The sequence below is a fragment of the Pseudorasbora parva genome, chromosome 8 (assembly GCF_024679245.1).
Source record: "Pseudorasbora parva isolate DD20220531a chromosome 8, ASM2467924v1, whole genome shotgun sequence".
NCBI classification, from domain to species: domain Eukaryota; kingdom Metazoa; phylum Chordata; class Actinopteri; order Cypriniformes; family Gobionidae; genus Pseudorasbora; species Pseudorasbora parva.
Window position 1 is genome coordinate 6,176,359 of NC_090179.1, and position 14,265 is coordinate 6,190,623.

At 43.0% G+C, this 14,265-nt stretch overlaps 1 protein-coding gene across 1 annotated transcript; it reads right to left on the reverse strand.

Moving 5' to 3' along the window:
- Nucleotides 1–1,521: 1,521 nt before the first annotated feature.
- On the reverse strand, nucleotides 1,522–6,242 carry LOC137084062 (fap1 adhesin-like). The gene is made up of 3 exons (XM_067449990.1): nucleotides 6,114–6,242; nucleotides 5,993–6,042; nucleotides 1,522–5,907 (listed from the first exon to the last, which is right to left on the reverse strand). The coding sequence occupies exons 1-3, from the start codon at nucleotides 6,140–6,142 to the stop codon at nucleotides 1,580–1,582; spliced, it is 4,407 nt and encodes a 1,468-aa protein (XP_067306091.1). The 5' UTR covers nucleotides 6,143–6,242; the 3' UTR covers nucleotides 1,522–1,579.
- Nucleotides 6,243–14,265: the final 8,023 nt, after the last annotated feature.

Consider the following 14,265-nt stretch of genomic DNA (forward strand, 5'->3'; position numbering starts at 1 on the left):
TCATAGGACATTTAGGGGTAACGTGGAGGCAGGGTGGGGAGGTGCAATGACAGTAGTACAAGCTGTGCACACTCGGCACGCGTGCAAGGCAGATCTGGCCGCGCTGCTTATAGCAGGAGCAGAGGCAGCGTGACAATGGGCAGAGGGGGCTATTATGCATAATATATATATATATATATATATATATATATATATATATATATATATATATATATATATATATTATATGTAGTGTAATAAATATAAAACTGACTACGCAACCTCCTTATTTAAGGCAGGAGGAGCCTTCCAAAAATAATGGGATTATAAACAACAAATGTAGTTTGTCAATAATCACAATTTTATTGGTACAACACAAGCCATATCAAAAGGTTAAAACCAATTACAATTTGTGTCTGCAATAAGATTCATAGAATCGGGAAATGGCTCTCCTCGAGAATGCAAGAAGGGTCCGGCCTGCTCTTTTACACCGCCTACCACCTGCAGAGGGAAAAAAAAGAAACCCAGAGCATATACCACAAATAAGTAACCTTTAAAATCACCATTTATAGTGCCAACCTTCTAATGCACACCACACAGAAGTGCCACACACCACCCAGATCAATAATTAGTATGATTGGATTAAACACATGTAGTAAATCAAAATCAAATATAACCCAAAAAGAAACTTAAATACACAAGAAACAGTGGCTAGTCTGCCCCTTTAACAGGAAAACAAATACACGCTAATACAAGTCAATGCAAAAAAAATAAAAAATAAATACAGAATAAACAAAAAACAAACAAAACATACTTTAGCGAAAGTCATTGCTGGCTAGTCTCCTCTCACATATTACGCATAATATATGTGCCCCATACATGGAACCTGAAATTTACCTGAGTGTTGCATTTTATAATTTAAACATTTGACTTTATGAAAATTCTATAATCCAAGATGACCACCATATGACATATGCAAATTAGATCCCTAAATAAACTTTGGTTCACCCAAGATTTCTAATTTACATAAAGTCTTAAGATTAGCCTTTTGAAATTAATGTCAAAAACATTATAGAAAAACCTCAGATTCCTAAAGGGTTAAGTCAGTATAAATCAAATATACAGTGACTATTTAAGTTTGCTTAAGTAAATGAAGTATTTGAGAAGGACAAGTAAACTGAAATGGTAAGGGTAGCATGCCTCCCATAAAGTTAATGCATTGTCAGTAGGTGTTTGTGGCCATTTGAATGCATTTGACCACATCAGCAGTTACACTATGAAAGCAATCTGGAAGTGGTTGAAAGTATTTTAGACCCCATTTACACCGATCAGCATAAGCCACTATTTGGATCAGAGCAACCATTTCTCCAGGTGTAAATGGGGCTTAAGCAAGAACAAAGCAGAGCACGTCAATCAAAGATGAGGTCATGCAAACGCAGCACAAACAATACTTGAAACTTCCATGGGTCAAAGACTTCCCTGTAGACACTTGGTTACAAATCTTTAACCCCAACCTCCCCATACACAACAAAACTACTGAACTGGTTTTAGAAATATTTATTTTTTCAAAAGCAAACTCTTGAGTAGACAAAGTATGCAGCTATGACTTCACTTGTTGCAACAACCTCAATATGCCTGGAGAGAGACGTTTGTTTTGAGTAGTCTGCAGAGGTGTTAAATCTTGGAAGTCAGGCTGGACAGACTGCAGACTCATAGCGTGAAGAGGTACATTGCTGGGCTGTCCCAGAGGTTTGGAACCAAGGCTAGATTGCTCTGGGATAGGAAAGACATGGAAACCAGGGCTCCGGAACACAGATTGGTAACGGGCATGCGCAGATGGCAGGCTACCTGACTGGACGACAGACTGGTAACGGACTTGGGCTGTTTGTTGCATGTTAGACTGGTCCACAAACTGTGAGGTGGCTTGTGCCAGCTTCAGGCCACTGGGCTGGGACAGAGACTGGTAACAGGCTTGGGCTGATGACAGGCTACCTGAGTGGACCACAGATTGGGAACTGGCTTGGGCAGGTTGTTGAGGTTTGGACTGGTCCACAGACAGTGAGCTGGCTTGTGCCACCTTCAGGCCACTGGGTTTAGATACAGACTGGTAGCGGACATGGGCTTGTTGTTGCATGTTAGACTGGTCCACAAACTGCGAGGTGGCTTGTGCCAGCTTCAGGCCACTGGGCTGGGACAGAGACTGGTAACGGGCTTGTGATGACTGCAGACTGCTGGGCTGAGATATGGACTGGTAGCGGGCTTGTGCTGACTGCAGACCACTGGGCTGGGACACATACTGGTTACGGGCTTGGGCTGATGACAGGCTACCTGACTGGACCACAGATTGGGAACTGGCTTGGGCAGGTTGTTGAGGTTTGGACTGGTCCACAGACAGTGAGCTGGCTTGTGCCACCTTCAGGCCACTGGGCTGGGACAGAGACTGGTAACGGGCTTGTGATGACTGCAGACTGCTGGGCTGATATATAGACTGGTAGCGGGCTTGTGCTGACTGCAGACCACTGGGCTGGGACACATACTGGTTACGGGCTTGGGCTGATGACAGGCTACCTGACTGGACCACAGATTGGGTACTGACTTGGGCAGGTTGTTGAGGTTTGGACTGGTCCACAGACAGGGAGCTGGCTTGTGCCACCTTCAGGCCACTGGGCTGGGACAGAGACTGGTAACGGGCTTGTGCTGACTGCAGACTGCTGGGCTGAGATATGGACTGGTAGCGGGCTTGTGCTGACTGCAGACCACTAGGCTGGGATATGGACTGGTAACGGACTTGTGGCAGCTTCAGGCCACTGGGTTTAGATACAGACTGGTAGCGGGCTTGTGCTGACAGCAAGCCACTGGGCTTGGACACATACTGGTAAGGGGCTTGGGCTGATGACAGGCTACCTGAGTGGGCCACAGATTGAAAACTTGCTAGGGCAGTTTGTTGAGGTTTGGACTGGTACACAGACGGTGAGCTGGCTTGTGCCACCTTCAGGCCACTGGGCTGGGATATGGACTGGTAACGGGCTTGTGCTGACTGCAGACTGCTGGGCAGAGATATGGACTGGTAACGGACTTGTGGCAGCTTCAGGCCACTGGGTTTAGATACAGACTGGTAGCGGGCTTGTGCTGACAGCAAGACACTGGGCTGGTCCACAGACTGGTAATGGGTTTGTGCTGACAGCAAGCCACTGGGCTTGGACACATACTGGTAAGGGGCTTGGTCTGATGACAGGCTACCTGACTGGATCACAGATTGTGAGCTGGCTTGGGCTGGTTGTGTGCTGGACTGGTCCACAGGCTGTGAGCTGGCTTGGGTAGGTTGCTGTGTGCTGGACTGGTCCACAGACTGTGAGCTGCCTTGTACTAGCAGCATGCCACTAGGCTGGGACACAGATAGTGAGCTGTCTTGGGCTGGTTGTTGGGTGATGGACTGGTCCAGAGGGTGTGAGCTGACTTCTACTAGCAGCAGGCCACTGGGCTGGGACACAGATTGTGAGCTGTCTTGGGCTGGTTGTTGGGTGATGGACTGGTCCAGAGGCTGTGAGCTGACTTCTAGCAGCGGGCCACTGGGCTGGGACACATACTGGTAAGGGGCTTGGGCTGATGACAGGCTACCTGACTGGACCTCAGATTGTGAGCTGTCTTGGGCTGGTTGTTGGGTGCTTGACTGATCCACAGACTGGGAGCTGGCTTGGTCTGGTTGTTGGGTGTTGGACTGGTCCACAGACTGGGAGCTGTCTTGTGCTAGCAGCAGGCCACTGGGCTGGTCCACAGACTGGTATTGGGCTTGGGCTGATGACAGGCTACCTGACTGGACCACAGATTGTGAGCTGTCTTGGGCTGGTTGTGTGCTGGAATGGTCCACAGGCTGGGAGCTGGCTTGGGCTGGTTGTTGGGTGCTGGATTGGTCCACAGACTGTGAGCTGGCTTGGGCTGGTTGTTGGGTGCTGGACTGATCCACAGACTGTGAGCTGCCTTGTACTAGCAGTAGGCCACTGGGCTTAGATACAGACTGGTAGCGGGCTTTTGCTGACAGCAAGCCACTGGGCCGAGACACATACTGGTAACGAGCTTGTGCCAGCTTCAGGCTACTGGGCTGGTCCACAGACTGGTAACGGGTATGTGCTGACAGCAGGCCACTCGGCTGGGATATGGACTGGTAACGGGCTTCTGCAAGCTTCAGGCCACTGGGCTGGTCCACAGACTGGTAATGGGTTTGTGCTGACAGCAGGCCACTGGGCTGGGATATGGACTGGTAACGGGCTTTTGCTGACTGCAGACTGCTGGGCTGAGATATGGACTGGTAACGGGCTTCTGCAAGCTTCAGGCCACTGGGCTGGTCCACAGACTGGTAACGGGTTTGTGCTGACAGCAGGCCACTGGGCTGGGATATGGACTGGTAACGGGCTTGTGCAAACTTCAGGCCACTGGGCTTAAACACAGACTGGTAGCGGGCTTGTGCTGGCTGCAAGACACTGGGCTGGTCCACAGACTGGTAATGGGTTTGTGCTGACAGCATGCCACTGGGCTGGGATATGGACTGGTAACGGGCTTGTGCAAGCGTCAGGCCACTGGGCTTAAATACAGACTGGTAGCGGGCTTGTGCTGGCAGCAAGCCACTGGGCTGGGACACATACTGGTAACGGACTTGGGCTGACGACAGGCTACCTGACTGGACCACAGATTGTGAGCTGGCTTGGGCTGGTTGGTGGGTGTTGGACTGGTCCACAGGCTGTGAGCTGCCTTGTACTAGCAGCAGGCCACTGGGCTGGGACACAGATTGTGAGCTGTCTTGGGCTGGTTGTTGGGTGCTAGACAGATCCACAGACTGGGAGCTGGCTTGGACTGGTTGTTGGGTGCTGGACTGGTCCACAGGCTGTGAGCTGCCTTGTACTAGCAGCAGGCCACTGGGCTGGGACACAGATTGTGAGCTGTCTTGGGCTGGTTGTTGGGTGCTAGACTGATCCACAGACTGGGAGCTGACTTGGGCTGGTTGTTGGGTGATGGACTGGTCTAGAGACTGTGAGCTGACTTGTGCTAGAGGTAGGCCACTGGACTGTTCCATGGAGTTTGAAATAACTTGCTCAGAGTTCTGGCTGCTTGCTTGACGTGATAGTTGGATGCTGGGCTGAGCCACAAGTTGGTTTAGTGCCTGTGCTTGTTGCACATCATTGGGCGGAACCATGGAACCATAGCCTGACTGCACTAGTTGCTGGCCACTGAGCAATGGCACAAGTCCAGACCCATAACTGACTTGTCCTAATTGATAGTTGGGTTGTGAGGTCTCATTTATTTGCTGCAAAGCCTTGACATAGGTAGCACTTGGAAAATGGACTGGCCTGGTATCAGAAAGCAAGTTGGCACCAAATTGAAGTCTACTTCTCTGAGGCTTTATAATGGGATGCGTTGCAGCCTGGTAGCGGACTTGCACTAATGGACCACTGGACTGGGAACCGTTCTGCAATAGTTGCTGGCTGCTAGATGCCACAGACTCATTACTGTGTACTACAGGCTGTTCTGCAGTTTGATAGTGGAGCTTTGCTGGCTCGGGTAGAGACTCACTGCTCATACTTGGGCCCACTGCAGTGGCCACAGAACCAGAAACAAGACTGCCACTACCAGCCAAAGATAGAGATCCATGAAGTTGGCTTCTAGCATCAGAGTCAGAACCAGGCTTATATAAATCAGTCACTGGTCCAAAACCAGAAGAGCCATTTTGAGGACTATAGCTTACACTGGTATAACCACCCTTAACTTCTTCAGCACTAGAAGTTAATTCCATGGAACTTTGAGGACTAATGGGACTTGGTACTTTAATGCCATACCAGGAACTGTAGGAACTTCGTGGTTTCACATCAGCCTGCATGGGAAAACCAGTACCAGCCCCATAGTATATGGGATAGCCACTCCTGACAAAGCCACTAACTAGAAAAGAGGGGGAAAAAAGGAGACAATTCAGACAGCCATGGGATCAAACCTAAATTATATAACTTGCCTGGATAAATCTTACCACTTCCAATATGGCTACAGACACAAAGACTGAGAAGTGCCAGAGAAAAACTGTAAGAGAAAACACCACTTGTTAATGCCACTTGTTGACAAATGCCAGATACTACAATTTATCATCATACCTTAATAGTCGGCTAGTGGTACCCTCCATGGCCAATCAGTAATACAACAACTTCCACCACCTCAATAAAACCACTACAAAAACATACTTGCAACCCAACACAGAATAGTGTTGCGGAACAGGACTTTTTATAGTGCCAGCAACTGCCATTTGCCAATCGGTTGTCATGGGAACATGTAGTATTTAATTATTTGGCTCAGGTGTCACAACTCTGATCATGACAACTAGAGCTTGCATTCATGATGATTGCTTTTTTTATACTATGATTACTGAACAGGGCCCGTATTTATCAAGATTCTCAAAGTGCTATTTTAGTCTTAAGGGCTGAGAATTCATGAAAATTACTCCTACTTTCAAACTTAAGAATAAAAGAAAGTTATCAAATTTCTTAAAGCTAAGAATCACTCTTACTCTCCCAGTTCTTTAAGACAGCTCGAGAGGTCTCTCAAGTGGTAAGGAGTTGCCAGTAGGGGCTTGAGATGGCGCTGAGGAGACAGAGACGAGCGCAAATCTTTCAATAGAGGGAGAATGTGTTCGAAATGTTTGACGACAAATAGTTAATCAAACGGTATCGTGTGGACAGAGCAGACATCATCTTTTTCAGCGCTGGTTCGAGTAATTCAGCAAGCAGTAGCGATCGCTTCTTCCTCCTGCCATTTCGGTTTTCCTTTGGAATCCATGGTGGCTGATTATATATATAAAAAAATCTAGGCTATATATAGGCAGGTCATTTAACAGCACACCAGTTTAAAAAATGTAATTAAATCGATGAAAACATGTTTATCTTTCATTTAAAATGTGTATATTTTAATGTATTCTCTTGAAAACTCTTTATTGTTAAATGTGTATTGGATGTAAACTCCTCTTAGGAATTTCACCATTCAATGTGAATTTATCTGAGAATATTCTTAAATAAGGACATCTATTCAGTGATTGGTTCATGCTTATGACATCATCCAAAATTCCATTTGTGGCACAGCAAAGTGTCGTGAATCCACTCTAAGACTAGCACTTAAGATTTAGTCCTACACTTTACTTAAAGTATGATTAGGATGCTTGATAACTAACTTTTAAGCGCAGCTTTGAGCCAAGAATTTTTTTACTCTTAAGTCAATTCTTAGCAGTGTTCTTGTGAGTAATTCTAAGATGTTTGATAAATACGGGCCCAGGGCCTGTATTTATCAAGCTTCTCAAAGTGCTATTTTAGTCTTAAGTGCTGAGAATTTATGAAATTTACTACTACTTTCAAACTTAAGTATAAAAGCAAGTTATCAAATTTCTTAAAGCTAAGAATCACTCTTACTCTCCCAGTTATTTGAGACAGCTCGAGAGGTCTCTCAAGTGGTTAGGAGTTGCCAGTAGGGGCTTGAGATGGCGCTGAGGAGACAGAGACGTGGGCAAATCTTTCAAGAGAGGGAGAATGTGTTCGAAATGTTTGACGACAAGCAGTTAATCAAACGGTATCGTTTGGACAGAGCAGGCATCATCTTTTTCAGCGCTGGTTAGTGTTGGGTTTTATAATAAATATATAAACACCGCTGTTCGGCTAATTCAGCAAGCAGTAGCGATCGCTTCTTCCTCCTGCCAGTTCGGTTTTCTTTTGGAATCCATGGTGGCTGATTATATTAAAAAAAATCTAGGCTATATATACGCGGGTCAGTTATCAGCACACCAGTGTAATAATTGTAATTAAGACATGGATGAAAACATGTTTATCTTTCATTTCAAATGTGTATATTATAATGTATTCTATTGAAAACTCTTTATTGTCAAAAGTGTGTTGGATGTAAACTCCTCTTAGGAACTTCACCATTCAATGTGAATTTATCGGAGAATATTCTTAAATAAGGACATCTATTCAATGATTGGTTCATGCCTATGAAATCATCCAAAATCCAGTTTGTGGCACAGCAAAGTGTCGTAAATCAACTCTAAGACTGACACTTAAGATTTAGACTTACACTTTACTTAAAGTATGATTGGGACGCTTGATAACTAACTTTTAAGCGCAGCTTTGAGCCAGGAATTTTGTTACTCTTAAGTCAATTCTTAGCAGTGTTCTTGTGAGTAATTCTAAGATGTTTGATAAATACGAGCCCAGAAGTGGAAAATATTGGTAAAAAAAACATGCATTTACACACAAACTCACCAGCAAATGCAACTTTCGGACGCCATCTTTTTCCTCAACTGTCACTGAATAGAAAGCACAGGATTATGGGATACCAAAGGCAACGAAGGATACATGTATGCTGCCTTCAAAAATCGATCAGATGAAGGTCTCTCAGGAGAGAGGCAATATTAAGGAGATTTAACCAATCAGTGACAAACTTATCGGTGACGTCAAAAGGACGCTAGGTGGCGAGCTAGAAACTTCCCGAACAGTCAAGCAGAGTTAAGAGAAGAACACACATCACATGTTCCTGTACACAAACTTCAAAGTTTACCTTCTGTGTGTGCGTTCATGATAAAATGTAAGTCTATTTACTTAAAGATGTTTGTTAGTATAGTAATCTGCAGTGTTACAGCAATGATTAGTGTAAATGATCGAATTGTTTATCTCCGTCGTATTCACGTCGTACTGACTGCCATAAATATAGCAGATACAGAGTTATTTAAGTTACTTAAGTTGTTGATTTGTATTATATCATGCTTGTGGTTACCTAGTGCAATGTTAACACCTTTAATGGGTATCAAGTATACAATATTGGTCGTATATTTCCGTAATCCTGTCGATATATATGATGACTAAGCATTTACTCAGATACACGGATAATCCGCGATCCTCGTTATATGTAGTGATGGGCAGACCGAGGCTTCGTGAAGCACTGAAACAGTTGAAGCAAATGTGCAGAAGCTTCGAAACAACACCAGACACCTGTCTCCATGACGCCATCTAGTGGACACTTGCGTGTATTGCTCTGAAATAACCTTGACAGTGATCTACTGTTTGTAAACATAAAAATATATGTGTGCCACGCGCCATCTAGCGGCGAAGATTGGTAGTGCAGTCCAGACCCTGATAATTGTATTGATTGCAGAATGTAGACATGTATATTACTTTTATGTATGTATATTGTAATTATTTATTGTAATATGTCATTCATTTGTTTATTTCAGACCACACTCATGCTAATAGAAAGTAAAGACGAGTATTTTCAATCCTGTGATGTGTTTTGATTGACACCCTGTGGCGAGCACAATCTCCTGATCAGCTGATTAGTACAAACTCCTTTACAGGCGAAGTGAAGCAAACAATAGATTCGGACATTGCTTGATGCCTTCCTGCCTTCAAATGTGTCCTCCGAAGGCAGCATTTTCCAGGTTTAGGACGCAGCCAAGATATCAGACCGATATACCCAGAGCTCTTCACCACACTTCGAAACTCTGTCTGAACCTCGCCAAAGAAAACTTCCTGGAGTCCGCGCAGCTGCGTCTCAGAGACTCCCGTCATGTAGCAACCAGCTAACGCTATCCAGGATCCGGGCAAAACCAACTATCCGTCCCTCTGAACACAACAACTTACTACCATCCTAAGAGGAACCCATGCTCGTAGGAGCATTCAAATGCAAGTACATGACTCTTCATTCTGGCTGAACTGGTAAAAAACGTATATCTAAGCAAGCAAACTAAGGTTGACCTGGTAGTATATTGATTCTCAGGTTGTGGCTAAGAAATCATGTCTAAACAAGACATTCAATGAGACATTAGGACTTCACTCCTTTCCATTAATAAACATCCCTTTCCCATTTTTGAATGTGTGTTTTCGTTAGTTTGTGTGTTTAGAATAGTTCAATAAACTTGTGTTTACCTTTTTCATCTATACAGGTGTCTTGGGCTATGTGTTTATAAATTACTGCCTTAAACTGATCAATTTTCTTACCTAAGCTCACAAACAGTGAACATAACATTTAAAATTTTAAACAAAATAAGTGTTAAATATTAATTTTGAATCATTTAATATGTATTATGGTTCCTTTCACTGTAATTCAATACCCCTTTGAGTTATTTGACCTGAATCAATCCCTTACAATAGTAAATCTGGCAAAGACGACTGATTTCTTGGTAGAGGAAATTAAGTCGCTATCTGCAAGGGTCAAGAGTAACGAGAATAAGGTGTCGCAAATTGAGCAGGTGGCTCGGATGGATCAAGGCAAGTGTGATCAAGCCGAGATCTAAAGTAGGAGTTGAAATTTAAGGTTAAAAAACCTCAAAGAAACAGAAGGAGAAGATATCAGAACCAAAGAGCTCAAAATCCTAAAAATTCTTACTCCAGACGCGGTAGAAAAACGGAGTAATTCTTACTCCGTTTTTGCGTTGACACAATCCATAGAGTTGGACGTCCTGGGACGGGTCATCATCCAGTTCGCACTCCGGACCTACAGAGAGAAAGTCTGGAAAGCTGCGCGGGATCATCCTGCACTCAAGGAATGAGGTGTTTGCCTTGCAGAGGATCTGACATTTGCAGAAAGACAACAGAGAAAGTGCCTATGGCCAAGGGTAAAAGCGGCGAGAGAAAAGGGGAAGAGACAAGACAAGTTGCAAGGGTAAAAGACAAGTTGACGAATATCAAGATGAATACTGAAATAGGCTAACAATAACTAAATAGGCATTATTAAGGACTGTGCTGGCTAGGCAGTCGAACTGAAATAATAAATGTTCAAGAGTGGCTTGTGTGTCAAGCCACTCTTGAACAACAGACAGCATCAGAAGCGTGTTGCCTGGGCTAAAGACAAAAAGGACTGCTGAGTGGGCCAAAGGTATGTTCTTTGATGAAAGTAAATTTTGCATTACCTTTGGAAATCAAGTTTTCTGGAGGAAGAGGAGAGGCACACAATCCTAGTTCCTTGAGCTCCAGTGTAAAGTTTCTAGAGTCAGTGATGGTTTGGGGTGTCATGTCAAATGCTGGTGTTGGTCAACTGTGTTTTCTTAGGTCCAAGGTCAATGCAGGCATATACCAGGAAGTTTTAGTGCACTTCATGCTTCCTGCTGCTGACCAACTTTATGGAGATGCAGATTTAATCTGTAATAAGGTAAACCATGCCTTTGAGACTGGTATAATTGGGGTGGTAATTTTGTGTTAGTTAGTGCTGGCTTGCAACCTCCTCCTCCTCCTCCTCCTCCTCCTCCTCCTCCTCGAGAGAGAGAGAGACTTTTACGCTGGCTCTATCGGTAAAAGTGCAAACTATTCTTCAGTAAAATCTCTTCATTTGATTGATCATCCTGACTCCTGGTCTTCCTTTCTACATATCTGGTCTCTGGGTCTAAACTGTTAGCCCAACAGAAGTTAAAGACGTTGGAAGTTTTTTTGGATCGAGTGTACCATGTCTATGTATAATTTAATGTTTGGAAGTAAACATTTGGAAAAAAAAGTAGACCGTTTGTTTGCTTGCGTTTCAAATACTGGTTGTAGTTAGACAGACTACCAAAGGTGGAACAGAAGAATTAGAAGCAACTGCCATTACAATAACTTCATATGAGAAACAATACAGAATGAACAAAACATACTTTATCATCTGATCGCAGAGAAAGAAACATTAGCACAATGCTTAACCAGTAATAACGGAACTGACACAACAATACACTCAATTTTCTAAAGTTTTTATTGAATTAACTGTTCCATTGGAATATATTGAATAAATGTAAAGAGATGAACACATATGTCTTTATGTCACAAACACAAGTCTGCCAGGCATTCACGTGTGAATCGCTTCTGGGCATTTGAGGATTTCGAAACATTTCTTGCGTCAAACCGTCCAGACAAATCCACAGATAGGTGGACCAAGGTCAATGAAGACTGAAACTAAGACGAAAGCGATTCATCAAAAAACATCATCCGGCCATTCGCCCCTAGCCGTGTGCAACAGACACTGTACTCTTTTTCTCTGTAAACCATATTTTTTCTTCACTGACGAAAAAAGAAAAAACTATATCATTCTAAGCTTAGAGTTGTGGGGGGAAGAGACAGGGCAAGATAAAACCGAGAAAAAGAGAGATGTGGAGATAAGAAAGACAAATAATCTACTGCCCAGTGATATGGTTTTCAAGCTGTTATCAATTTTTTTTGGCCTTCAAAACATCTTAAAATGCACATATGTAGATCATAGAAATAAAAATGTTCTCAGGGGAGCATGCCCCCCAACCGCCCTAAAATTTGGGATTATAGATTATAAACCTGTCAACATTATTGGGTAATATTAATGCATGTAGGCTACAATATGGCCATGCAATAAGGTATTAATATTAGCTTTATATGTAATTATTAACAGCCAATATCCTATGCGTATGAATGTTAGTAAGCTACTAGTTAATAGCACAATTTGGACCCTTAAGTGTCAACATTTTTTTTTTCATAGGCTACCCTCACTGGGGGCTAAGGCCCCCGTAAAATGAAAATCCTAGAAATGCCCCTGATATCAACAGCCGTCGTCAGCAGGGGCACTAATACGATCACTTATATACTGCTACGTGCAACAACAAACAAAAACAAAAAACTGAGGAAGACGAGAGTACATTCACAGTGTTTGTTGCACACGGCTAGGGGTGAATGGCAGGATGATGGGCCATGATGGGATTTGGGAGAAAGTCCAGGGCTGTATTTTAGCCCCAGTCCGTCCCTGGGTTTAACTACTCATAGGACATTTAGGGGTAACGTGGAGGCAGGGTGGGGAGGTGCAATGACAGTAGTACAAGCTGTGCACACTCGGCACGCGTGCAAGGCAGATCTGGCCGCGCTGCTTATAGCAGGAGCAGAGGCAGCATGACAATGGGCAGAGGGGGCTATTATGCATAATATATATATATATATATATATATATATATATATATATATATATATATATATATATATATATATATTATATGTAGTGTAATAAATATAAAACTGACTACGCAACCTCCTTATTTAAGGCAGGAGGAGCCTTCCAAAAATAATGGGATTATAAACAACAAATGTAGTTTGTCAATAATCACAATTTTATTGGTACAACACAAGCCATATCAAAAGGTTAAAACCAATTACAATTTGTGTCTGCAATAAGATTCATAGAATCGGGAAATGGCTCTCCTCGAGAATGCAAGAAGGGTCCGGCCTGCTCTTTTACACCGCCTACCACCTGCAGAGGGAAAAAAAAGAAACCCAGAGCATATACCACAAATAAGTAACCTTTAAAATCACCATTTATAGTGCCAACCTTCTAATGCACACCACACAGAAGTGCCACACACCACCCAGATCAATTATTAGTATGATTGGATTAAACACATGTAGTAAATCAAAATCAAATATAACCAAAAAAGAAACTTAAATACACAAGAAACAGTGGCTGGTCTGCCCCTTTAACAGGAAAACAAATACACGCTAATACAAGTCAATGCAAAAAAAATAAAAAATAAATACAGAATAAACAAAAAACAAACAAAACATACTTTAGCGAAAGTCATTGCTGGCTAGTCTCCTCTCACATATTACGCATAATATATGTGCCCCATACATGGAACCTGAAATTTACCTGAGTGTTGCATTTTATAATTTAAACATTTGACTTTATGAAAATTCTATAATCCAAGATGACCACCATATGACATATGCAAATTAGATCCCTAAATAAACTTTGGTTCACCCAAGATTTCTAATTTACATAAAGTCTTAAGATTAGCCTTTTGAAATTAATGTCAAAAACATTATAGAAAAAACTCAGATTCCTAAAGGGTTAAGTCAGTATAAATCAAATATACAGTGACTATTTAAGTTTGCTTAAGTAAATGAAGTATTTGAGAAGGACAAGTAAACTGAAATGGTAAGGGTAGCATGCCTCCCATAAAGTTAATGCATTGTCAGTAGGTGTTTGTGGCCATTTGAATGCATTTGACCACATCAGCAGTTACACTATGAAAGCAATCTGGAAGTGGTTGAAAGTATTTTAGACCCCATTTACACCGATCAGCATAAGCCACTATTTGGATCAGAGCAACCATTTCTCCAGGTGTAAATGGGGCTTAAGCAAGAACAAAGCAGAGCACGTCAATCAAAGATGAGGTCATGCAAACGCAGCACAAACAATACTTGAAACTTCCATGGGTCAAAGACTTCCCTGTAGACACTTGGTTACAAATCTTTAACCCCAACCTCCCCATACACAACAAAACTACTGAAC